The sequence below is a fragment of the Oxyura jamaicensis genome, chromosome 1 (genome assembly GCF_011077185.1).
Source record: "Oxyura jamaicensis isolate SHBP4307 breed ruddy duck chromosome 1, BPBGC_Ojam_1.0, whole genome shotgun sequence".
Taxonomy (NCBI): Eukaryota; Metazoa; Chordata; class Aves; order Anseriformes; family Anatidae; genus Oxyura; species Oxyura jamaicensis.
In genome coordinates, this window is record NC_048893.1 from 113070019 (window position 1) to 113093964 (window position 23946).

General features: G+C 47.1%; 1 protein-coding gene across 9 annotated transcripts in view; it reads left to right on the forward strand.

Annotated features, from left to right (window-relative positions):
- Positions 1 to 9294, forward strand: part of PDE9A (phosphodiesterase 9A) — a 43247-nt gene extending 33953 nt beyond the window's left edge. For all 9 annotated transcript variants that reach the window (XM_035315878.1, XM_035315887.1, XM_035315881.1 and 6 more), the window contains 8 exons: positions 1843 to 1947; positions 2545 to 2627; positions 3493 to 3649; positions 4832 to 4945; positions 5482 to 5586; positions 6498 to 6626; positions 6813 to 6908; positions 8455 to 9294. In XM_035315878.1, the coding sequence (XP_035171769.1) occupies positions 1843 to 1947; positions 2545 to 2627; positions 3493 to 3649; positions 4832 to 4945; positions 5482 to 5586; positions 6498 to 6626; positions 6813 to 6908; positions 8455 to 8505 (840 nt within the window). In that variant the 3' untranslated portion in view covers positions 8506 to 9294. The remainder of the gene's footprint in view (positions 1 to 1842; positions 1948 to 2544; positions 2628 to 3492; positions 3650 to 4831; positions 4946 to 5481; positions 5587 to 6497; positions 6627 to 6812; positions 6909 to 8454) is intronic.
- Positions 9295 to 23946: the final 14652 nt, after the last annotated feature.

A 23946-nucleotide genomic window follows, 5' to 3' on the forward strand; every position in this document is an offset into this window, starting at 1 on the left:
TTGAACTTGCTCATCCACCTGGAAAATTGATCAAAACGAGAATTAAAACCATCAAGTTCAGTATGTGGATGTCTCATACAATTTCTGTAGAGAAGAATTATGTCTTGCCAGTCTCCTCCTGAAGACTATGCACAGAATAGAGGGGTCTGTTTTACATGACTGATGTATACCCCCAAGAAGGACTGAACAAATTCCACAGTATCAGAAGGTGGCTAGAAAACACAAAGCATCATTTCAACAAGAGCAGAAGCACCTGGGCACCAGCACGCACAGGGCAGAGATTGTCACTGCTTGGGGTGCTGCTGCAGGCTGGAGGCTATAGGGTTATTAGAGACTGGAAGAAGGGATAAAATGGACCAAAGTTACTACGTCCCTAGATAAGGCATAAAACTTAGCTGGAGCTTATGTGTAGGATCGGTTAAGCCGTTTTAGAAAAATACTATGACTGTATTAAAAGGGAGAGGAAAAAGGATCAAGAATGGGGAAATCTCTCCCCGAAGAAGGCAGGTGAAAAGCTTGGTGCTGCTGACCTTAGAAAGCAGCTGAACAGAAGGGGTAGGATGAAACCCAATACAATCAGGGCTAGCACAGAGCAGATGAAACAGAAATCTTCCTCCTCCTGTCTCACAGCCTGAAAACACGGGCAACAAGGTGATACGTCAACACACACCAACATGCCACCCACAAGCACTAGGGCAGGCAGCTTCCCGTTAGCTTGCATCTCCACATAGTTTGTCACCACTAGCATTTGAGAACAGTGAGGGGAAGTGTTTTGTTTGTTGTTTTTTTTTTTATTGTATTTTCCATTCTCAAACACCAGCTTCACAGAAAGATGATTAAAAAAGATCCCGGAGGACTTTGCTTCCACCTGTGCTACCTCCCCAGGCACAGCGTGGGCACCGGTTTGAACTGAAGTGGGTGAGGAAAAGCCGCCTCTCGCGCACGCTTGCCTTCCTGCTCCCACATCCACGGGCTGCAGAAACGTTCCAGAAAGCAGAGGAAAGGATGACTAATGCAGCCCAGTCACTCCAGCCCTCCAGTGCTCTGAGTCAGGACTCCCCTGGGATGCTTGGGGCTCCGCTGCTGGATGTATACGTTACAGCCCCGCGGTGCTGCACGGTGCCTGGGCACGACCGCGGTGCCGGAGCGGTGGCTGCGAGATGCCGCCCACCAGCCCAGCTGTCAGCTATAGCAGGGCATTAATTATTTGTCATGAAATGGTATGACATTTCTGAAGTCCCTGCTGCAGAAAATCTGAACAGCTTTTGCAATGAAGCCCCCAAATATTTAATAAGCATTGAAACCCCACAGCTCTCTTGACTTCATCCACAGCCTCGTGGCTTGCTAGAAGTCAGGTCCCTGGTTGAAAGGCTGGATCCTGGTGGGGCTTGAGGACTCCTGCAGTAAATTTACCCTTTATACAGGTGATTAGAAGATTGCAAGAGAGGACACTGGCAATGTACTTTGAGCTCTTTCCACGCCCCAGCGCTGCTGTTTACCCACCAGTTCAGGATGAGAGCACGGAGCCCTGTCGCCAGCCTGAGATGTACCTCCAGCTGTGCTGGGACATTTGCCAAGGGCCAGCTGGTCAGAGGGAGAAGCTGTTGCAGGCTTTACCTGCTGGCAGATTCTTGAAAGGCAGTGATCCCTCATCCTCCCCCCCAAAAGTCAGCGTCAGGTCCTTGTGCTGTCACCCTGTCCTAGCACAGAATGATGCTGGGCTCCACAGGACTGCTGGGGGAACACAGAGTGCCTCCGGGGACGGCACGAAGCACACATACACACATTTTTATCAAGAAAGAGCATTTCTATCTCTGACCATTCTACTCCCTCTCTTTGCAGCTGTGCATTCATGACAACTACAGAAACAACCCCTTCCACAATTTCCGGCACTGCTTCTGCGTGACCCAGATGATGTACAGCATGATCTCGCTCTGCAGCCTCCAGGTACGTGCATTTCTGTAGAAACCAGATTTGATCCAGTCAGAAATATCCTTTTTTTATCCATAGCTACACATCTCAGTTTCGGGCTTTTCTTGCCAGGAGTATGGAGAAAAACTTGTTTGAATGAACTTTTTGAAGTTCATCCTATTCAGAAGCTGTAGAGATACTGGGTTTTATTTTTTCCCACTCTTTCCATGGCTTTAGTTAATACAGAATATAATGGCAGCTGTCTTTCAGCCCTACCTTAACTAATCAGAATGCCCAAATGACCTGTAAGGGGCTGTGCTGCTATCTCCGTGCTTTTATATGATCTCTGAAGTAATAGCAAGTTTCAGGCAAATTGGCTCCTTTGAGCTGCTGCTATTTAATGCAACAAAGTCAAATCTGAGTCATTTTTGCTGGAAGGGAAGGCAGAATTCTCTCTCTTGACTGATGTAAATGAATGTATAGAAAAATTCTTCACTTTGCTCAGATTTGCCTCTCTCCAAAATGTAAATCTTTTTTTTGTTGTTGTTGTTGTTTTTTTTTTTACTTCTTTTCATTGCTGGGGACAGGGGAAGTAGAAATTGCAATGCTACATTAGTGTTTTGTATTTTGCAGGAAAAATTTTCCCAAATTGACATCTTGATTCTCATGACTGCAGCAGTATGCCACGACTTGGACCATCCGGGCTATAACAATACGTAAGTCTGCCTTGTGCTTGCCTTAGAGTCTATAGGGAAGGCAAGGCCAGCTGGCATTTTTGGTGGATCAGGTTTTCCTTCTCACAGCTTGAGCTGGCAACGACCTTCCCCCAAGGCCCTGCCATTCACTCATGCATGGGCTAAGGCAGAAAACTCAGGTCTGGACTGGGGCTGCCAGCTGGCCTTGGCTCTGTAAGGGAAAGGCTTTTGCAGATCTCTGCCTCAGCTATTCCCTCCACTCCTGAGAAAACAAAGTAAATGTTTCACAGCTGAGAGAGTGAAGGCATAGACGGGTATAGCTCCACTAACCAAGATGGAATAATTGTTCTAAAATGCCAAGGGTTATTTGACTTGCACATTACTTCGTAATTATAAATTATGAAATGTATGCTTTTCTATTTAATACCAAGCCAGGAAATTAGATTTGTTGACACATGGTCACTTTCGTGTGCATGTATGCGTGTGTGAAAAACAGAGGAAGATGATCTAATTTATTTGTAGCCACTCATTAAATAAGGGCAGAACTCAGTTCTGACTGAGATCTGTGAGAATCTGTCCATCAGCATCAGTGGGGGTTGGATGAAGCCCAGACAGCTCCTTCTGTGTTTATTTTATGTGACTTTAAGCTACAGAGACTTGGTGAAATAATAAATAAATAAATAAAACGCGGAGGAAGAGTGCCTGAGATGATGTTAAAGTCATATCTGTCTTCTCTAAAAATCTGATTTGGTATTAACAATCAAAAGCCAAACGGCAGCTCATTGAATAAGTATTCAGAAGAATGTAAATAAAAGGAAGCAGCATGACTTACAGCAGCTAGTGTGAGCCTGCAGGAGCTCTCATTTTTTTTTTTTCTGTACATTAGCTATCAGATAAATGCACGAACGGAGCTGGCAGTACGCTACAATGACATCTCCCCACTGGAGAACCATCACTGTGCTGTGGCTTTCCAGATCATTTCCCAGCCGGAATATAACATTTTCTCCAATGTCGACCAGGACCAATTCAAGCAGATAAGACAGGTAGGAATGCTGGTCCCATCTGTGCTATACAGACTGCTCCCGCAGATGCAGCATGCACATCCTCCCTGCTGTATGCTGCAAGTGAATCATTCCCCAGAAGGTAAGACTGAAAAAGCCCCTCGCACTGGGAGGATCCAAGAGGGATTCTTGGAAAATGTCCACAGGAGCACTTCCTGGAATGTCTTGCTGAGAAATAATGAGCACATCCTGACTAGTAAAGCCCATGACATTTTTTGTGTAGTTATTTATATTATTGAAGGAGCTGATTAGCTCTGTCTGGGAAAGGATCATGCTCTCATGGTAGAAGTTTATGCTTTAAGAGAAGATTGCATTAATTTTAAAACGGGGCTTCAAAATGGGAAAAGATTTGCAACAGCAGAGCACTTCTACTGTTGAAGAGGCTCTCTCTGGTGGCCTGAGAGTTGTCACAGTTATCCCTGAGAAAGGAAAATACATGAGATTTCCCACTAGAGCACTAAGAACCCAAATTTCTTCTTAGTTTCTACATTACAGCTTCCTTACACACCAGCTGAAATTGCAGACCAATGTGAGGGCTCACACGCTGGTCCATTTGGAGTCACTGATTCAGCTGGTGCAGGGGAAGCAGGCATGGGCCCAAAGTGGACTGATCTGCATGAGAACCTGCAGCTTTAAATTAACCACATATTTTCCCATCATAAGCCATGCCTAGCATGAGGATACAGAACTCCTAACACATTGGTTGTGGCTGGGTATTTCAAAGCCCTTCTTCCAAGGAGAATGAGCACAGAGGACATCCACATCTACTGGTCTTTCTCTGTTCTTTGTTGACTCCATTAAGAGTCAGAACCAAAGTGTGCATTGCTGTGCAAGGGACCAAAAGTGGATCTTGGCAAATAGAGAGTGGCTTTTAGCATCCTGTTGTAAAGTTTCTCTTTCCACACTTAGTCAATCAGAAAGGAAAAACCTTAGCACCTTTGGAATGTCACAGTAGTGTTACAGATCTAGCCAACCGAGATCCTCATATACCATGGACTTTCTATTATCCTTTTCCAGTTTGCTTGGTGGTTCCAAGTCAGATCAGTGTTAACAATGTAATAATACATGTGAGGTTTTTCTTGTGTGTAAGACCTTATTTTTCTCTGCCATAATAGATTTTGTAAAGAATGTCAAGTTGATACGTGTACCTGTTTTCTTTGCTAGGGGATAATTACATTGATCCTGGCTACAGACATGGCGAGACATGCAGAAATACTGGACTCTTTCAAGGAAAAAATGGAAAATTTTGATTACTCAAATGAAGAACACATGACCTGTGTAAGGAGATTTTGTGGATTATCATTTTTCTGTGCACAGTGTGAAAGCTTGTAGATGAATGTTCATTTATTTAAAAATCAAGATTCAAGATTCACTGTTAAAAAAGAATCCCCTGCCCCACCAAAATGTTTTTAAATTTGGAATTACTCTCTATAAAATAGACTATTCCGGCTTTAAAAGTCCTGGAGTCTTTAACATCCAAGGAAGCCTTTCCCCACAGCCTCTAATCCCTGCTTCACAATGAGCTTCATGGTCTTTTGGGACCAAACCTCTTCACACAGCAGGGAAGCACACATCCTGCTGGATCACATCCCAGTGTTGCAGGCAGGGCAAACAAGGCAGAGAGCGGATAAGTGGTTTACACTGGGTAACTGGGAGAGTGGAATAGAATCCATTCGAGACCCCTGATTTAATTCTAAAGCCGTCCTTTCTGTTTGAGAACATTCCCTCCCACTGCATTGTAAGGACACGGGTTCTGGCTCGGGGAAAAGGGGCTGGCATGAAGACTGGGGTATTAAAGGATTATCCTCTTTCAGCTGAAGATGATACTGATAAAATGCTGCGATATCTCCAATGAGGTCCGCCCGATGGAAGTTGCAGAGCCCTGGGTAGATTGCTTGCTAGAGGAATATTTTATGCAGGTAAGAATGAGGGAGCGACGCAGTCGCACAAGGGGCTGCTGTGGCTGGATCCCACCTCAGCTCTGGGTGCTCGGCTGCCTGACAGCCTGGGCTAGCTCCGGGACAGAAAGGCTTCTTTTATGGAAAGCCAGAGAAGCAGGTCAGCAAGACAAGCTGTTCAGAAAGCAAATGAATGCAATTGACTGTAATTCACAGGGGAAAGACAACACTCGTCTAGCTGACTGCATCTGCAGCTTTTTCCTCAAAATTACAATTTCTCTGTGCCTTATTGTTTTGGCCACCCAACAAAAGCACTCTGTGCCCACAGAGCCAGTAGGTGAAAGTCTGCAGTGGGATATCTTTTTTGCATGTGCAGTCTGTGACTCCCCTGCCCACGAACCCGCATAGAAACAGTAAGTTATGGGGTCAGGTAGGTAGCTTGGGAAACTCCTTTCAGTCAATGGAGCTATTGTCCCTTGTTCTAGCTAGCCAGAACTGGTTTGAAACATTGTTAAAGAAAAATAAGTAATTTCTGGAGGAATACCTGGAAAGAGTCGCTCTCTGGAGAATGAGGAAGCCAAAGATCTATTCCTTCTCTTTTGGAGTGGTGAGAGCCATTAACACCTTTCTGAATGCTCAGAAATACGTTACCCCACTATTCCTGTGGGTTTGCAAAGGGACCAGGTGGCCTCGTTGCCCTGTAAGCCTGGAGGTGAGGGCTTCCATGCCCATGCTGCATAGAGGTAGCTAACTGTAGTTCTCTTTGTTCAGAGGCTTGCTCTCAACAAGGCAGGATATGGTGGCCTGAGGGAAGCACATTGCTATTCCCTGTTGAAGGCTACTGCCCTTTAGCTAGTCGTCTGCTTGGTACATTGCTCTCCCTATGGGCTTGCAGCTGAGATTAACATCCCTTAACTCTGGATTTGTTACAGAGTGACCGAGAAAAATCGGAGGGGCTTCCCGTGGCGCCTTTCATGGACCGCGATAAAGTGACCAAGCCAACGGCGCAGATCGGCTTCCTGAAGTTCGTTCTCATCCCCATGTTCGAGACGGTAACAAAGGTGGGTCAGCCAAGGCCAGGGGCAGAACCAGGAGCGTGCAGAGCTTCACCACGGGCTCTGATGGGTGTTGAGTTAGCCAGGGAAATGAGGATGTTGGCTCCACACCCTGCCTTTTGTCCCCTTCTAGCATGTGCGGGTTAATGAATGAGAGAGGAGATGTCAGCTTTCTCTCTTGTTTTCATGCAGCTATTCCCAGAAGTGGAGGAGGTGATGCTCCAGCCCCTCTGGGAATCCAGGGACCGCTATGAGGAATTAAAACAGATAGATGATGCTATGAGAGAGGTGAGCCATAAGTATTTCCTTGATAAAGCAAACATTGTGATTTAATAAGTGAAACACTGTAATTTAATAGCCCTTTAATTCCAAAACAGTAGGAATGCTTATAGCATAGTCATAATCATGAGAAACACATTAATCACACTGAGCTGGAGGCAGGCACGTGCCACCAGCAGCCTGCATGCACACGAGCATCCCGCACCCACCCCAGCACGCCTGTGGGGATGGAGATGCCTGCAGGAGGGACACTTGGAGGCCAAGCCCAGGGAAACAGCCTGAAGGGAGAGCAACAGCAAACTCCTCTTCCGAGAGGGAGCTGCCTTCCCCTGGGAAGGAGCTGGCCTGGACTGGGTAGCAGATGTCCTGGGCTCGGGCAGTTCAAGGGGCTGCACCACCTAGGCACAGTTTTCTTTTATGGGAAGGAACCTCTGCTCACATGTCTGCCAACAAGGATGGGCTTGAATTTTATGAGGGGTTGCTCTCAGATACAGAGCATCTAGTGGGATTGAACAGAAAGCAAATGAAGCCGTTTCGTGGCTCAGGCTGATCGGGACCTCTGTTACAGAGTGCCTCTTTTTTTGACATGTAAGGCTTAGGGAAGGTTGGATATACATATAACAGCCTTCGCTGCCTCTGGCCTCATCTGCGTGGCCTCCAGGCTTCATCAGCCTGAGGCCAAAACCCAGGAGTGGTTTCCCCAACGTGCCCCAGGAGGCATGTATGCCTTCCTTGCACACCTTCCTTACGTGCCTCTTCCAGCACTTCATTTCTGTGCTGAGACAGACAATAAAACCTGCCCAAATGGCATCACACTCCAGGGTTTTCTCAGACATGAACAAATTTATCATGTAGACAGGTCACTGTCTGTCACTGTGTCATTAAATTGGGAAGTGCCCTGGAGCACTAGTTGTTCTGATATCCTTTGTTATGGGGAAATGAAGGTTCATTCACATGGACGTCCCAGGCTGGATGAGGAGGATGGTGGTGGCTTTCTGCTATAGTTCCCACTTCCTCCCAAGTGGTTTGGAGGAAAAGCCTCTCAGCAGCACAGATACTAAGGCTGGTTAATCAAAGACCACACATTTTGAGAGCACAGAGTTATTATAAATGAGAAGAAAGTCTTCAGCTCTCTTCAGTTTAGAGTGGAGCCTTTCTCAAAGGAGGGAAGAAGAACTCAAAGATGAGTGCAAGGCTTTCCAAGACCTCTTCATTTTTCAACCTGAGCTGAAATTTTACTTCTGCTTTACAGAAGCTGTCAAAACAGAAAGTTCACACGAACCGATGGAGCTTTAATTACGGTGTGTTGACACAAGAGGTCTTAGGAAAATATGAGCTGCCTGAAGTCAGAAATAACCTGAAACAAGAGGGGTTAGCGAATAGTCCTGGAGCCTAACAGGGCAGATGATAGGAACACCGAGTCCTGTTTCCTCCAAGCCTAGCCCCAGAGCTGTTTGGATGAAATGCTGCCTGTGATATAGTGGGGAGATGAGCGCTGGGTTTCTGGCAGCTGTGTGAACCCATGGCGCTAACACTGCTTTGCTCTTCCTTGCAGTTGCAGCAGAAGAAAAGCGACAGTCTGACCACCGGCAGTACCGAGAAATGAGAAGAGAAAGACTCTGAGCAAAACATAACCCCTAAGGTTATTTTCTTTCCGAGAAACACTGTATTTGCCAACCAGACGTGGCGGCTACATCAAAACCCAGCGGGGATCACTCAGGAGGAGAGGTGGCCAGGATGGATGCCCTGCCCGCCCGCCCAGGCGCTGCCACCCCTGCGGACGCCGTGCAGGTTGCAGCACAGCTCCCGTCTGCAGCGGGTTTGCGTTTTTGGCCACCGCTGGGAATAAGGCCCGCTGTCTTTAAGGGCAAAGTGGAGCTGAGAAAGGAGCTGTTTCTGGAAAAATGATCCACTGGCATCCAAAAACAAAAGAAAAAGTTGTTTTAGTCAACATACTGCATATATGTGTACAGTGGTATGCTAATTACAGCATAGCTTAACAGATGCTTGTATTCTGACAGGGGCCCTGGCAGATATTTTTGTTTGCCAAGTAGGCCCTAATGACACATTTCTCTGTATTATTCTCTGAATTTTATAGTGTTCACAGTACATTCAGAAGCCCAGCAATTTTGCTTTTCTATACTAGAAGTCAGAAAAAACCTTCATGGGTTTGCGGGTTCGCTTTGTGGCCCTGTACAGCTGTCGTCAGGGGGTCCTTCAGCACAAGCAAAGGGGGGGGAGCACCACGCTGACACCACTGTGCGAGCAGATTTTTATCCTCGTGAAAGCAAAAAGCAACACCACCGACAAGAAGAACCTTCAAAGATGTACAGATTTTTTTTTTTTTTTTTTACTTTTAAACTGATCTGCTAAATAATATATTCTTCTACAGAAATGGGTGTCGTGCTTGTTTTCTTTTGCATGTGTTCACAGAGTGAACACAAGTGAATACAAGGTGAGGGGCTGCTAATGAGAGGGGAGGGTCTGGTCTCCTTAAGATGGGAGGTTTCAGGAACACTTTTGGTGATACAATCATACCTTGAGAGCAACACGGAAGGAGCATCCCTTGCAGCGATGACCTGCAAAGGCTGGGAGCCTCACAGAGAGCAATATTATATCAATGCAGCCATCCCTACCTGACTCCTGCTTGCACATTTCCTGAGCTCCATGACAGAGCCACAGCCTGCTCTCTCTGCTGGTTCCTCTTCCTGCCCAGGCTGCCTGCTCCTTTAAACATCTGTTTGTGTGCATGCTTTGGGCTTTCTGCTGCAAGCTGGAGAAGGGTCAGGCCCCTGGATTTGCACAGTCTTGGGGGACCCCAAGGTAGAGGGGAAGATCTAAGTGTGGGGTCAGCTCCCAGCTCTGCAGACATCTTCATGAGCAAATGAACTAAGCCCTAGTTTTGATTAACCTCAAAACTTTTGGTCCTTGAAAGTTGGATTTGAATTGTGTGGTTTGGACCTTTTCTTCCGCACTAAATCTTATAATCCAAAGTACATTGTGACCCAGATTGTTTTGCTGCAGAATTCTTCACTTCTTTTTCACAAATAAATCACATTTACCATCTCCATTCAAGCAGATTTCCGTCACAAATCAGCTCCCGAAGCAGATGTGCTGTGCAGGAGCTATAAACAATTGCTTGGGACACGCCAAGTCCCGCATCGAGGTAGTTACACTAGATGAGAAAACCTGCTGTAGGAACTCGACTGCACCCTCCTCCCACTAAAATTGTTTAAGGGTAAGATCCTGATAGGAAGTTTTGTTTCAGTTGGAAGACTTTTCTCTAACCAGAAGCCCTGATCCAGCAAGTATTTATGCATTTGCTTGACTCCCACAGGCCTCATCAGGGACCCTGGCGCACAGTAGCTAATTGCAGAGTGCAGGCTCCTCAGCTCTCCCTAATTGAAGTGCACGGGAGTTTTGTAATGGATGGTTCTTGCTGCCTGCTTTGGCTCCATCATGTTTTCAGAGCAAACTGGAAAGCGTGCACAGCAGAGATGACCAGAGGATGCTGGTGCAAGCCAGCTGACCTTATCGGAGCTACATCAGACACGTGGAGAGCTCTACTCGGGGCTGCACTAGTGCATGCTGTGTTGCTGCGATGCTCTCCGTAGCTCACTGAAAGAGCAGGGAACATCCAGGCTGCTATTTATGGATAGTCATAAAGAAGACCACAATAATCATGACCTACTGGGGTATACAGGAGTGCCATGGTGTTCTTTAATCTCATTTTCCTTCATAATATTCGATTTCTGAAGAGACAATCCTCCCGACATACGCCTAACCAAGGGGATGGTAAGGCATTCTCTCATAATTCTAGTTTCTTGCACTTTTTTTCCAAAATATTTGATGCTGTGATTCATATGTAAATGAGCAGATCTGAGGATCTTGGCAACCAGCCCATTAAAATGTCACTCATTTTCAGGGTGACATTTTAAAAATACACTTAGCACGAAAACAAAGTTTTCGGAGACAGCCAGACAGATGTCTGAAGTGTGATTTAATCTCTTCTCTCCCTAATCCGATGACTAAGAGTTTGGTTTTTTTTTTTTTTTCTCATTGTTATTGTTTTACCTTACAGTAGGCGCCTTGCAAATAACTTTATGTGGCCTGTTGCATGTGTCTTTACGGCATCATGACAGTGATGCATACAACTCTACCCTGCTGCTCCTACACAGGTGGGGACAGCTGAACATGAAAGAATTTGTAACTATTCCACGCCATTCGGCTTGAAAAACTAATGACGAGCCCTGGGACTTCACTTCTTTTTATTTTTTATTTTTTAATGATGAGATCCCACAGCCCCATGCACACTTCATTCTTGAGCGTGGCTTTCATAATCGGGTCAAACCAAGACCATAGCGTAACTACACGTCTTGGGAAGGAAACAGCTTTTTTGAGAGCTGAGTGCCCCCACAGCAGCCAATTTGCAGTGAAAATTTAGTGCGTGTTAAACACACGGGTTATGTAACGCCAGAGAAATATCTGCACATGGAAACTGTGCGTCTCGGTGCAGCCTCTGAGCAGCAATAGCAACGGCATCTGCTCCATGCGGGAGAGAAGCAGAGCGCTGGTGCAGAGCGCGAGCCCACCAGGGGAAGCACTGTCAGGCAGTATTAAATTCTCCGGCTTCAACAGCGGGCTCCGGCTGCGAGCTGCTCCCTCACCCTGGAAACGTCCAAAGATAGAGCGAGGCTTACCTTTGTGCTTGGTTTGCGGCATTAAAAGCATGCACATGTCTTATTCTCCTATGTTATGGTTCTGGTTTGCTGTGAGGGCTTCTGCGAGGCAGGTCCTGCCCTCCTGGGCCATGCCCCTGCTTGCACAGCCCCCTGCCCCCTTGCCATTGAGGCTGTTCAGTGCCAAAAACATGAAGCAAAGTCTTTCTAATGTGTGTTTAAAATGGGTCGGGTGCTGCTTTTCTGGGCAATGCAACAGTGCAGGGGGGATTGCTTCTTTCTTTCAGCCCTCCAGGGGACTGCTTAGGTGGAGGTGAAGTGAAAAACTTGGGCATCAGACTCCTGGTCCATGTGTGGCTCCTACAATAATGCAGGGAATCAGCAAATGGTCTTAACAACGAACCTAGCTCTGCCACTGGCTTCAAATACCACCTGGAGCGAGTCGCCAGGCTGGGGCTTCCCTCTCTATTCAGGAGGAGGCCCGCCTCTGTACAGCACCTTGGCTGCCAAAAGCTCCTCAGAGCAAGAACCCAGAGTCACTATTTTCAGAAAATATGACTTCAGAGAAGCTTCTGGCCAAAAAAAAACAAAGTACTAAAACGAAAAAAAAAAAAATAGCTTATTAGATGTTCTCATAAGTGAAGAAGCTGCAACCAACAAGCCAAACATCTCGATCTTGTCTTCATCAGGCTGTGGTAGATCTGCACCCTTGCTAGATAGAAGTCACACTTCTCACCATCTCACACACACTGAAAGAAAGCTTCCTGACTTCTTTGGCACGTAGTCAAGAATTACAGGTGTGCTCAGGCACACGCACATGCACAGGATTGCTGTTTGTAGACATTTTTATAACACTGCTCTTGGCTCTGGTGCAAGACAAACGTAGAACCAGGAGGCCTTGGAAAGCGTAAACTACCCGCTCGCAGCCAACGCTGGCTACGATGCCTCTGAGGAAAAATCTCTGTTTTCCAAATTGTGTGGAAACATGCTTACTGCCCGGCTGAGGGGCCCGGCAGAGCCCTGTCCCCAAAGGCTCGGAGGCGGCAGGAGCCTGGAACAGCTCTGTTTCTTTCCAGAAGTACAGCCTCAGTGGTGTCCTGAGCTCAGGCTAGCTGGATGTGTTCCAGGCTGGAAAACACAACAAGAAAAGTGGCATAGAAATGTATAAATCCTCCTCAAACCTGTGTCCCTGAGCCATTTCCAGTTAACAGAAGGGTATTATGTAGACCGAGCATCCCCCTGTAGTTTTTCATTTTGTTTTCATCCCAATTCGGTGTCTGGGTGCCTGCGGCCTGCTCCTGGCACAGTGTCCCCATGAAGATGAGCATGGCTGGGACATGGTGAAGCTGACAGCTCTGCCCCTGTGCCCAGCCACAACCACCTTGGTGACGCTGTGATGTCTCTGATGTGGGTGCAGACACCTGGCAAGGTGAAGGTAATGCCAACAGGGCGGTTGCTCTGGGGCCCTTTTGCTCCTTTCAACCTCTTCTCCGGGGGCTGGTGGCGATGGCATTTCGAAGGGGAGCTTCATTTGTTTGTGCTGGATGGTGTGTGTGTTTTGTTTTGTTTTGTTTTTTAAAGCACTTTTCCATCTGGCCCTGCAGCGCTCAGTCTGCTTTCTAAATCGACATATTGCAGTGGCAGCACTTGTGCACTGCCGTGGCCAGTGCCTGGGGGCCAGACGGGCTTTCCCCGCACACCAGAGCCATCTTGCCAGATCTTTATATCTGGGGGCTTGGAAAGTAGCACCAGAGGTTGAAATCACCTCTTGTGGTTTGGTTGCAAACGTAGCTGGGCAGGTTCCTGCTGGGCAGTTCAGAGAGCCCAGCACATGGTGCACCTGGTGGGAATCCTACAGGAATAACAGATTTTCCCATTTGATGAGCAAGCTCTCTCCTTTCCCCCCTAAAAATTCTTCACTAGTGAGGGGTGGTGGTGGGGAGATGCTTTCCATGATGTTTCCTTGCCCTTCGTTAAAACAACCTGCATGATTCCACCCACAGAAGACCCCCAGCCCAGCTCCTATTCACCACCGGGGTCCCTCCTTCACCTCCTTCCATGCCAGCAGAGGAGCAAGAAGGCAAGACCCCAGGGAGGGAAGGGAGGAAGGGAGAGCCCAGAAGGCAAGAACCCCCTGGGGTGGGCACTGGCGAGCCCAAACTGCATGGTCAGGAGGACATGGGGCTGATTTTCCCCATTACCCCACCAGTACCGTGTCCGGGCCACGTGGTGCCTGCAGGGCTGGCCAGCAGGATTTGGGCACCAGCGAGCTCTCAGCTGCAGGGAGGCAGCCACGTATCTCCGGGAAGAGCTGGAGGAATCTGCTCCTAAAGGTTACAGGTTAACAAGTCTAAAACACCGTGTACCTCCGAAAGTTCACCAGGGCGATGTGCCTGTCATAAATGACAACTTTATTCCTTCCAGGCTGTGCTATTTTTTCCCTCCAAGACTTTGATCCTCCCAGTCGTTCTGGCTACTGTGTGCATTGCCAAGGGCAGATCTCCAGATGCAGTGGCTTGTCCTGGCTCCCTCGCTTGCAGAGGACACGCCACCCATTTTCAGGACGGTGACCCAAGGCTGTGCTGCCACTTCCCAGCCCCACACCATGCCAAGCACCCATGCCAGAGATGGGGCTGCAGCACGGTACTCAGCCTCACTCCCTGGAGCGTGTGCTTCAGGAGGAGGGAAAATGCATTCCCATGCCTACGGCTGATTTTAATTATGTATTTAATGTCTTAAGCTACTCCGACTAAGGGGAAAATTGTGGACGCTCGGGTAGGGGCACCCACAGTTTTGAACTGCGCTGAATTACAGGCGCAGCTTCGCTTCGGTGCTGTACGCAATCAAGGCTCATCATGTGTCTTTTGCAGGAGAGCACATAAAATTAAATCAAAAAGTTTATAAGCGGATTAATACAAAGTTGCCTAATCAGTATGGCAGAGCTCTTTTTTTTCAAACATCAACTCTGCAGGCTAGCTCAGGAGCCTTACTTATTTCAAAACTGAGATTAAATCTATTATTTCCAGTGTAATAATCTTATAACACCTCTGAATTTATCTCTAGGACAAAGGTCTTTTCTCATCCTGGCTGTTAAAATTTAACAACGGAGACAATAATCATCTTTAAAGACACACTGTACACAAAGAGGGACTTGGTGGCGTGACTTACAGGAGGAACTTGGAGTTTGCAGAGTAAGAATGGTGTTTGCAGGCTGTAAAAGAGAGTGACAGTCACAGGAACATTCTTTCAAAAGAGCGTGCACGCTGCACGGGATGACTTGCTCCCCATTCACCAGGGTCAAAATCAGAGCCCTTTTGCCTGTTTGGTTTTTTTTTTGTTGTTGTTGTTTTTTTTTTTTTGAGCCCTGCTGTGTTTAGAGCTCAGCAGAAAGTTTCACCACCGTATCTGAATTCCCCCTCTGAATGAGAGGACAGCAGAGCTGAGGGCCTGTGTGGTGCTGCCTTCCTGAGGCTGCGTGCAGGTGCCCCCAGCAAGTCACCTGAAAACCAGCTTTTTTGTGAACAAGCACGATAACCAAGGGCAGATAAAGTGCCTGGGTTAGCCCTGGGTATGTGTGAGCTGCCTCAGTGCAAAGCTGCCCTTATTCTACCATCCCAGCCTCTGGGACAGCATGGACATGACCTTGCTGCCACTGCCAACACATGGGGCAGCAGCAAGAGTGGCACCCCCAAAACCCAAATCTCGTGGTCCCCCCTTCACCCCCAGCCATCCTGGAGGGGAAGGGGTCCCAGCCTTGAGGCTGCACATGTTGCTGAGACCATCAAGGTGAAAACCAGACTTGGGTAGGGCAGGGGGATCTATGCTGAGGCTCCCCAACATGCACCTCCCTCCGTGGCACTGCAAAGCCAGAGGGAGATGGGACATTGCCCCCTGTCTGGGCTTTGTATTTGCAGAATAAAACCGAGGACTGTTCCCTAACCAAGGAACAAAGCGTTGGATACTGCCACCACCTAACCAAGCCAGCAAATAAGAAATCCTGAAAATACAAAACCGCGCGGATACAGAAGTGAAATGCCTTCAGGCTTTCGGCATGTTTTTGAAGTCACAACGCAGCATCTAACAAAGAAGGTTTAGCAGATAGATCTGCATACATATTTGCATACGGCCCTCATTAGACAAAATTCCAATTAAGCATTCAGTGCATGCAAAATTGGCAGATACACAAGCCTAACAGGTGGGCCACTTTATGCTATGTGATGGCACAATTAAACTCTTTTCTGCCCAAATAAGGATTCACTAGCATGCATCAGCTCCATCCATTTCCCAGTTTGCCCAAACCTGAGACCTTTTATCTTATCCCATTTCTCACTTTTTTTTCAGAATTACGTTACTACCTACTCCATTAAGAACCCTTTTTTATTTAGCCCATCTAAATGTATTCTCATCTATGTAAAAGCACCGTAATAATAAGGAAGCATATAGGAGCCTGACATTTCTTTTCATGCTGGTACTTACTGTTCAAAATGTCCTAGAAGAATATCAGTGATGTCTGCCTTTTCACAGGTGAAGGGGACTAATAATCCGAAAGGACTCCCTGTCTTTGCACCAAGCAGACCATTTCATTACCCTTCTGCAAAACACATTGAAAACCCTCTGATGACACCCACATTAGTCCCCTCACTCCCAAAAACACAACCATTGCATTGAAGAACTGACAAGGGAGGGTGATGGAAGAAAATTAGGTAAAATTTTTACATTTTCTGATTCTTCAGGAATTGGCAGGGGGGAAAGGATAATAGCTGCTGTTCTCAGGTGAGATGGTGCTAGCAATAAACATTTTTTGTAACTATCATATGCCTGCAAAAGCCCTTGAACACATCAAACCTTTCTGCCAGGAATACTTTTCCGTAAGCAACGTGCATCAGCCACCTGTAGGCTCCAGCTCTGTGTCCCCAGGCACAGCTCCCCAGAAGGACATGCAAACTACACGACCACAAGAGCTAGAGATGGAGCCAACGCTTACCCCCTCAAAACTGAGGCCACTGTGAATATTTCCTCCACATTTGCTTCCTCCAGATCAAGTTGAGATTGACCCATTGGCCATTTGACAGTAATCACTGATCACCACACGGGTCTTAGTTGCAAACCATCTCCAATGGGTTCAGCTCAGTTGCAACCCTGACCTCAGCTCCTGGTCCATACCTATCAAATCTAAGCACCGCTTCTTCGGTCTATATCCTGTAAGGACACTTGGACAGTGGTAATGCACAGGGATACATTAAAACAGGAACATTTAACTTGGAAGCCCCTCAGTTTAAAACTTATCCAGCCTTCTCTAGAGACAACCACTTTCCACCAGGAAAGGAATATCTGTAAGGATGAAACAGAAATGGCTGTCTCAGCTCCCAGTCTAAGGGAACTTAAAGCCCCAGGTGTCCTTAGTTCTCTCTTCATCTCTAATACCAAATATTACTTTCTGCTGGAAGAAGACTTCATGCTGTAGTAGCCTGCAAACACTGAGGAGCGTGGTTTATACCTCAGGAAGATGACAGCATAATCAGAAGTGGGGCATAAGTGACTTCAAATGGTAAGAGGAAGGAACAAAACACCCAGGGTGGGTGATGGCAGTGCTCTGATGATGCTGACTGCTCTCATTGCTCAGGTCCTGCTCATTTAACCCTTGTGCACACAGTACTGGTGCCACCTTTGGCCACCAGAAAATCTGGGAGAGAAAAGCAGAGAAAATCATAGGGATGAAGAACCCAACCATTAAACCACTCAAATACATTTCTCCAAAACGAAGTCGCTGCTGCAAACCCATTTGCATCTTTCAGGTGAATTTTCGTGCTTGGCTTACGGCAGAGATGCTGACAATGTGCTTCTTCTGCTAAGGTTCGGGAAAGATGTGCTGGCTGCACCCATCCAAGCCATGGCAGCATGTGCTGTGTGGCTGGTGCAGCTCCTTCACACCTGGACAGAAGCCTGCTAGATAACTTGGCACAGAGTCGATCTGGTTGCTGCTCTGCAGAGCTTGGCTGAACGCTCGGATCCAGAGACTCTCCCTCCCTCCCCTAGATCGTGCCAGGCCTAGTGTTAATCCTACATGTTCAGCTTATCTGTTGACTTTAAATAAGGATAATTTAGATATGTTTTCCTCCTAAATTACACAGATTTATTGTAAGCTGGGAACACCGTGCTCCGCTCATATAAGTGCAACGAGCCCATTAAACTCCGGGGAGGACGGAACAAATCACGCTAGGGCAAAAAGCAGCCCGCCTTCACCCCTCCCTGGGACGGCTCTTCCCGTAAGCGGGGACGCACCGCACCAACCACCGGCCTGTGAGCTGCAAATCCGTGACGTCCCGGCCTGGGGATCAGGGCAGAAATGTCAGCACAGGGCCGTGCTGGTGTGTTTCACCACCTCCCTTACAGCACGCCCCGCGTCCCCGCCTGGAGGAGCCGGCCGGGCTAAAGGCAAGGGGTCAGTGCTCGCTAGGCCTTGAGCCCCTGGTGAAGGTCAGGGACTGAGGGACCTCGCTCAGCCAGAGCTGAGGCCGTGCTGAGGGACGTGATGGCTGCAGGCAGAGGGAGATGGCCCTGATGGTGTGCTGCAAGTAAGATCAGCTGGGCTCGCAGTGACACTGCAGAGAGAGCCAAGGTGCACGCACGCTATGCAGGCCTGGCTATGCCCGCAGCTGAAAGAGGTGGCATCTCTCCTGTCCCGTCTGTCACCAACAGGTGAAGGATGGATGAGGGACGCAAACAGTACCCCCTGGAGAGCACTAACAGAGATGTATTGTGCCCGTGACACCAGTGGGGAGAGCCTGAATCCGGTCACTTGGTCAGTGTGACACCAGGCACCAGATGGAGCAGGAGCACCGGGTGCCATGCCAAAGCACAGGCGGTGTGCATGAAGAGGAATCGAGCAGAGAAGACATGAGGAAAGCTGGAGACAGGGCTCTGGTGACCCACGGGTCCTGCACTCCTCAGAAGGCAGGCACAGGGACTCAGCAGGCAAGGAAAAGCAGCTGCTGCTGCCCCAGGGTGGGATGTAGCAGGACAGGGTCCCCCAGCCTTGTCCCTGCTGCTCCAGCACAGGGATGGTGGTGGAGGTGGACGGGTGCCAGGGCAGGGTGGCACGGGACGGGCAAGGAGCAAGACAGGGCATCACCTGCGGGGTGCCGGGAAAGCCCCGCACAAGGCACGGGGCAATAAATGAACCATAAGCCTTCGAAGAATCACAGTCGTTTTTGATTCGTACATGGGTTTTCCCCACACTACCTAGATAACAAGGCACCGTGTTGGGCTTCCTAGAAAACATTAAAAAAGCACATAGGGTGGAAAAGGCTCTTTTATTTATTTATTTATTTGTTCAACGCATTCAGTCCACTACTGTGGATTTTATTATTGTTGTTGTTGTTCTTGCTAGAAGATGCCCCCCCCAAAAAAATAAAAATAAAAAAAAAGCGCTGCATTGTTTACAAAACAGAATTTCCTGTTAAAGTATTCCACAGAGTACATGCAAGTCTTAATACATTGATCAATAATCACAAGTAATACTTCCTTGAAGATAAGAAGCCTTCATTTTCCAAAGGCCGTTTTATTTGCTGAATACTGCTGGCCTTAGATATGATGAATTATTGTTTCAGGTAAATCCAAATGGTACATAGATACTTATACAAATTCTTGGACAGACCAGGAAATAGGAAAAATCAGATCCAAGTTGTTTTAATTTAAATAACTGGCGTGTCCCAGCCTACTTTTCTCATGCATAGGGAATATTGTGCAAAGGAAGCAGTCCAGTGTGAAATACTGTGATTGTAAATGGGAAAATTCAACAGAGTAATCTAAGACACCCAGCATTGCACAAAACTAACCTGAATTTGTATAGGATGCTGCCATATTGACAACATGCTGATGAGAAAACCTAGTAACATGGTTCTTGTTTAAAAGCACAAATCCCTGGTGGGCTGCAACACAGCTGTAAGGACAGTTAATCAAGCAACGCTCCTAAAAATCTGCACAGGTGGAATACTGTAACGGATGTTTTAATTGGCATTTTTCACACTGAATACTTTGTTCCATAACTGCCTTTCCCTGGTAACAGCTTCAGAAAGGACTAATAGCAACGGTGACTTTCTTACACTGAGGCATAGAAAACAATTGGATCACTCATGGCTAAGTCTGCTCAGCTCTTCCAACGCATTTCCCATATAATTTACCTCTGGAAAATCCTGATAGTACTAGCTCAGTATATGCTGAACTTAAGGGTAACGTACACTCAAGGACATTATTCTAAATATTAGTGGCAAAATACAAGAAAGAGAGAGCTGCTACCCTCTCCCAAGGAAGCATTTTAAATTTGCAATGTATGCCTCCGTGAGTTTAACCATCTTCATACTTAAAAGTCCCTGAATTACCCCATTTATTAAGACTCCCACGACTCAAACAACTTTCATGACAGTGTTGGATGGCAGAAGGGGCCCAATGCAGCAGTGAACACCATCAGATTCTTCATCCACCAGGCAGCATCAGAAGGGGCAGGCTCCACGAAAATGATGCTGTTGAACTGCGCCATCGCGCAGGGTTGAGGCTGTCCCCTTCTCCTCCCATCCTGGTCCAGAGGGGTGAGGGCCATGGGATGTTTAATGGATCTTGTTCTCTTCCCATATACAAGTGAAGTCAAAGCCAAAGGTTGACAACAAGCTACGATACAGCGTGAAGGTCTCCTTGCTTTGTGTTAGGAAGAACTTTGGGTCTCCTTACAATATATTATACATACATAAATAGTTCTGACAGAGTCAGAAGGTGAGGTTTCCATTCTAGATGAGGCTGTTAAATCTCCTTTGTATCCCTATGGACAACACTCAGAGGTACGATATGCTGCCTGTAGATCTAAACATGATAGATCTCAGGCAAGTGAACAAGCAAACAAAGCTTTAACTGCAGGGCTCTAGCCCACGACAGAAATAGAAGCACAGAGGCTCCATGACTGTGTTAATGTTACATTGGCTTCAACCGTAATTACTTCATGCTGATTCTCTGGAGTGAATACATCCACTTAGCTATCATGAACTGCTTGAATTAAAAACTGAATTAAACAAGCAAGAAAACCTAACTTCCACTTCCCATAAACACCAGGCCCACTGGCTTGAATAAAACCCTACTGAAAGCCATCAAGAGCCACGCCTGGACGTTCAGGTTTTGCATCCAGGAACATCTCCCTCATGCACGTGCAAATGCATCCATTAATCCTATTGACAGAAAATGGAGAAATAAGTAGTGTTAAAAGACACGTGTTGCTCGTGCCATGAACTTTCCTCAACACAAAGCATCATATCACACAGCCCATTCTTTATCCAAGTTAATGGTTGCTCACAGACGTGGTCCAGCCTCTGAGGCACCCCTAGGCAGGATAGCTCAATGTGGAGATAAACTCTGATGGATTTTAGCTGCTAATGCCTGCGGGATATAGTGGTGTTACAGCTCAGGCTTCCAATGTTAGGCATCGCATGAGATTTGCACAGCCACCTCTCATGGCAAGGTGCAAATGTCCGGCATGCCCAGTAGAGCTGCTCCACACATGGTGTCCCCATCCCTGGCCAAAGCCATGACACTGCTGCTCAGGGCCCTCAGCACTGAAATGGGGCTTGTGCGTGCAAACATGCCACCAGTCATGGCCCTTGATGGCTCGTCCCTGCCTTCTGCAGGGACATCTCATCTGCTTGCAGCTCTTGGGGTAGCCCTTGGCTGCTCCTTCGCCTTCCAGAAACCCAAGAGGTTTTTCCCACATAATTTCAACACTGACCTCAGCCTGACTGAGGGAAGGGGATGTGCAGGAGGTCACTGAATAAGAGAAGCACTTACGTGGGGTACCAAACAAGGACCCACTTTCAGGGTTGGAAGAGCCTTTACTTAAGCTCTTCAGCTCTTGCAGGACTTTACAGAACCTCAGTGTCCAGAGGTGCATGATAACCTGTACAAGAACACTGGAAACCAAGAGCTGTTGGCATCTAAACCCACTCAATTCCCTAGCCCTCTTTCTTTCCAATCTCTGCATCTACAGCTATCGACAAATTGTGTCCAGGCTGCTTTTTCTCATTTGCGAAGCACCAGGCTCCACTGAGTCATCCTGGCCTCATTCACACCACCTCACCAGGGCTGGTGGCAGCAGAGACAACCCCTACGCCCAGCCTGTAGGGCTTCTCCTTTTCAGGTCAAGGCACTTGGTACAAAATATTTTAGCAAACAGCAAAGACAACTGAAGCAGACTTTGGAGTGTATAAAAATCCACAGAAACTTTTTATTAGTCAATGTAAAGCAACTCTATGGAATTAGGTTTATTACATTTACATTTTTTTAAATAAATGAGTTTTTTACTTATAGCTGGTTTTGTTTGCAAAGTAAATATGCTTTTTGTTGTTGTTAAAAAAAAAAAAAAAAAAAGACCATTCTAAATGATGTTACTTGGCTGCATTCAATTAGGATCCCTTTGTGCTAGGGCACATCAAAGGTCACTCTCTTCAACGTGTTGCTAAAAGGGTTTCAATGACAATCCCAGCAACGGGGGAGGACACAAACGCTTCAGTTTAAAATGCTAAGGAAATAAAAATCTATTCTTTTTCCATACCTGTATTGTTAAAGACTCCTTGGACTGTAGCAGTGGCATTTGCTTTTTTTTATTATTATTTTTTAATATTTACAAGCATCTAACCACTTTCCATTTGAGGCGTAGGCACAATTCTGTGGCTTTAGACCTTCCAGCAACAACTCGCTTCCTCTAATCAATTTCCGTAGTCCCCTTCAAAGGAGTCCACAGACACTCACAGGCTCACAACTTAAGGTCAAGAACTGTTGCGTGCAGAAAAGGACACATTAAATGGAATAGGAACGGACAGGAATAACTCGGGGAAATAAAAGCTCTGAATCATCTGCCAGGTGTCTCATCTTGTGTTGCTTCCATACACCACAACCTGCCATAGTTCACGTTGGAAGAGATTTCAGGTTTCTTCTAGGACAGCAGGCAGGGTGGGGATCACAAGGGTATCCCACAGCCAGTGAAAACTGCTGAGCTCAACCCTGTGCTGGGAGAACAGCTAGGGAAAAATATCCCACAGACACGGGAACTGATAACATGGAAGTCTCTTACGCTTTAGAACTGTAACAATGTGGACACTGGTGCTGACTCCCCATCTAGGATCTGCAACCAACCCCCTGAAAGCAGTGGAGTGTCCTCCTCCAAGCATCTTCCTCTTCTACAAGTAAATAGTTTTGTTGATGCACGTGAACTCGTGATACTCAACATCAAAGGTGCTGAAGAGAAGGTAAGGTTGGGCAAAAACCTCTGTGGTGAATGGGATGTGTCACAAAGAGCACACAAGCTGCTATACTCATCCCTGCAGGACAGCACTGTATGCTCCCAGCCTCTGGCTTCTCTGTAACTCTCCTGTGCTCAGAACAAGCATAAACAGCAGTTCCTGGGACCAGCCCTCATCCCAGCAGACACAGCTAAAATACTGGTTGGGTGACACACAGGAGACCTGCCTTTGGCTCACACCACTACCCTAAAAACAGCATTGCCTCATGACATGCAGAAGTGATCCAATACAGACCGCTGCTGAAGACTCAAATTGGTTAGGAAGCGTTGCAGTTTGCTCCGCACACGCAGGTTTTGTGGTGGGTAAAGAATCCTTTCTTTACCAGCAGCCAGCAGAAAAGCTAGGAGGGGCTTTTTCCTCCTGTCCTGGTTAGTTTACAACCAGTGGGATTACTGGCCCATTTCTGGTAAGGTCGTACTGCTGAATCTGTGCGCTACCAGCCTCCTCAGCTGAGCAGCCACGGAGCTACACCCTGGGGCTCAGGCCCTGCGCTACTGTTCTCTCAGATGTCACACAGCACCTCAGGCAATCATTAGACAACCTTCTTAAATTGGACTATTAATTTTCCACAGAGCCATCCCAGACAGTGAGACAAACCATGTGCGTGCGCTAATTCTTCCCTTAAGCTGACTGGAGAAGGCCCTGCTTACGCAGAAAATCTCTCAAAAACTGCCTGACGAATGATCCCCCGCCCCGGAACGCAATCTGCGCTTCTCTGGTTCGTTTGGTCAGTCGGGACGCTCAGAGAGGATGCTTCAGGCCTGACCAACTGTTTCCCATTCTGGAGTTTCCTTAATTGCTTCCCCAGCAGCTCTCCCTGGAGCCCCCTCCTAAATGAGATCAATGCAAGAACTACAAAGTCTTAATTGCTGCCGTCATTATCCAGAAGCTGGTATTTTCAAATCAAGCTACATCTCACCAATGCCTTATAGGTTAATATAACTAGAATTTCACTGCAAAATTATTAAGGATCCAGACACTCCAGAAATCACAACCACATAAAGAGACCTAGAAAAACATTCACGATTC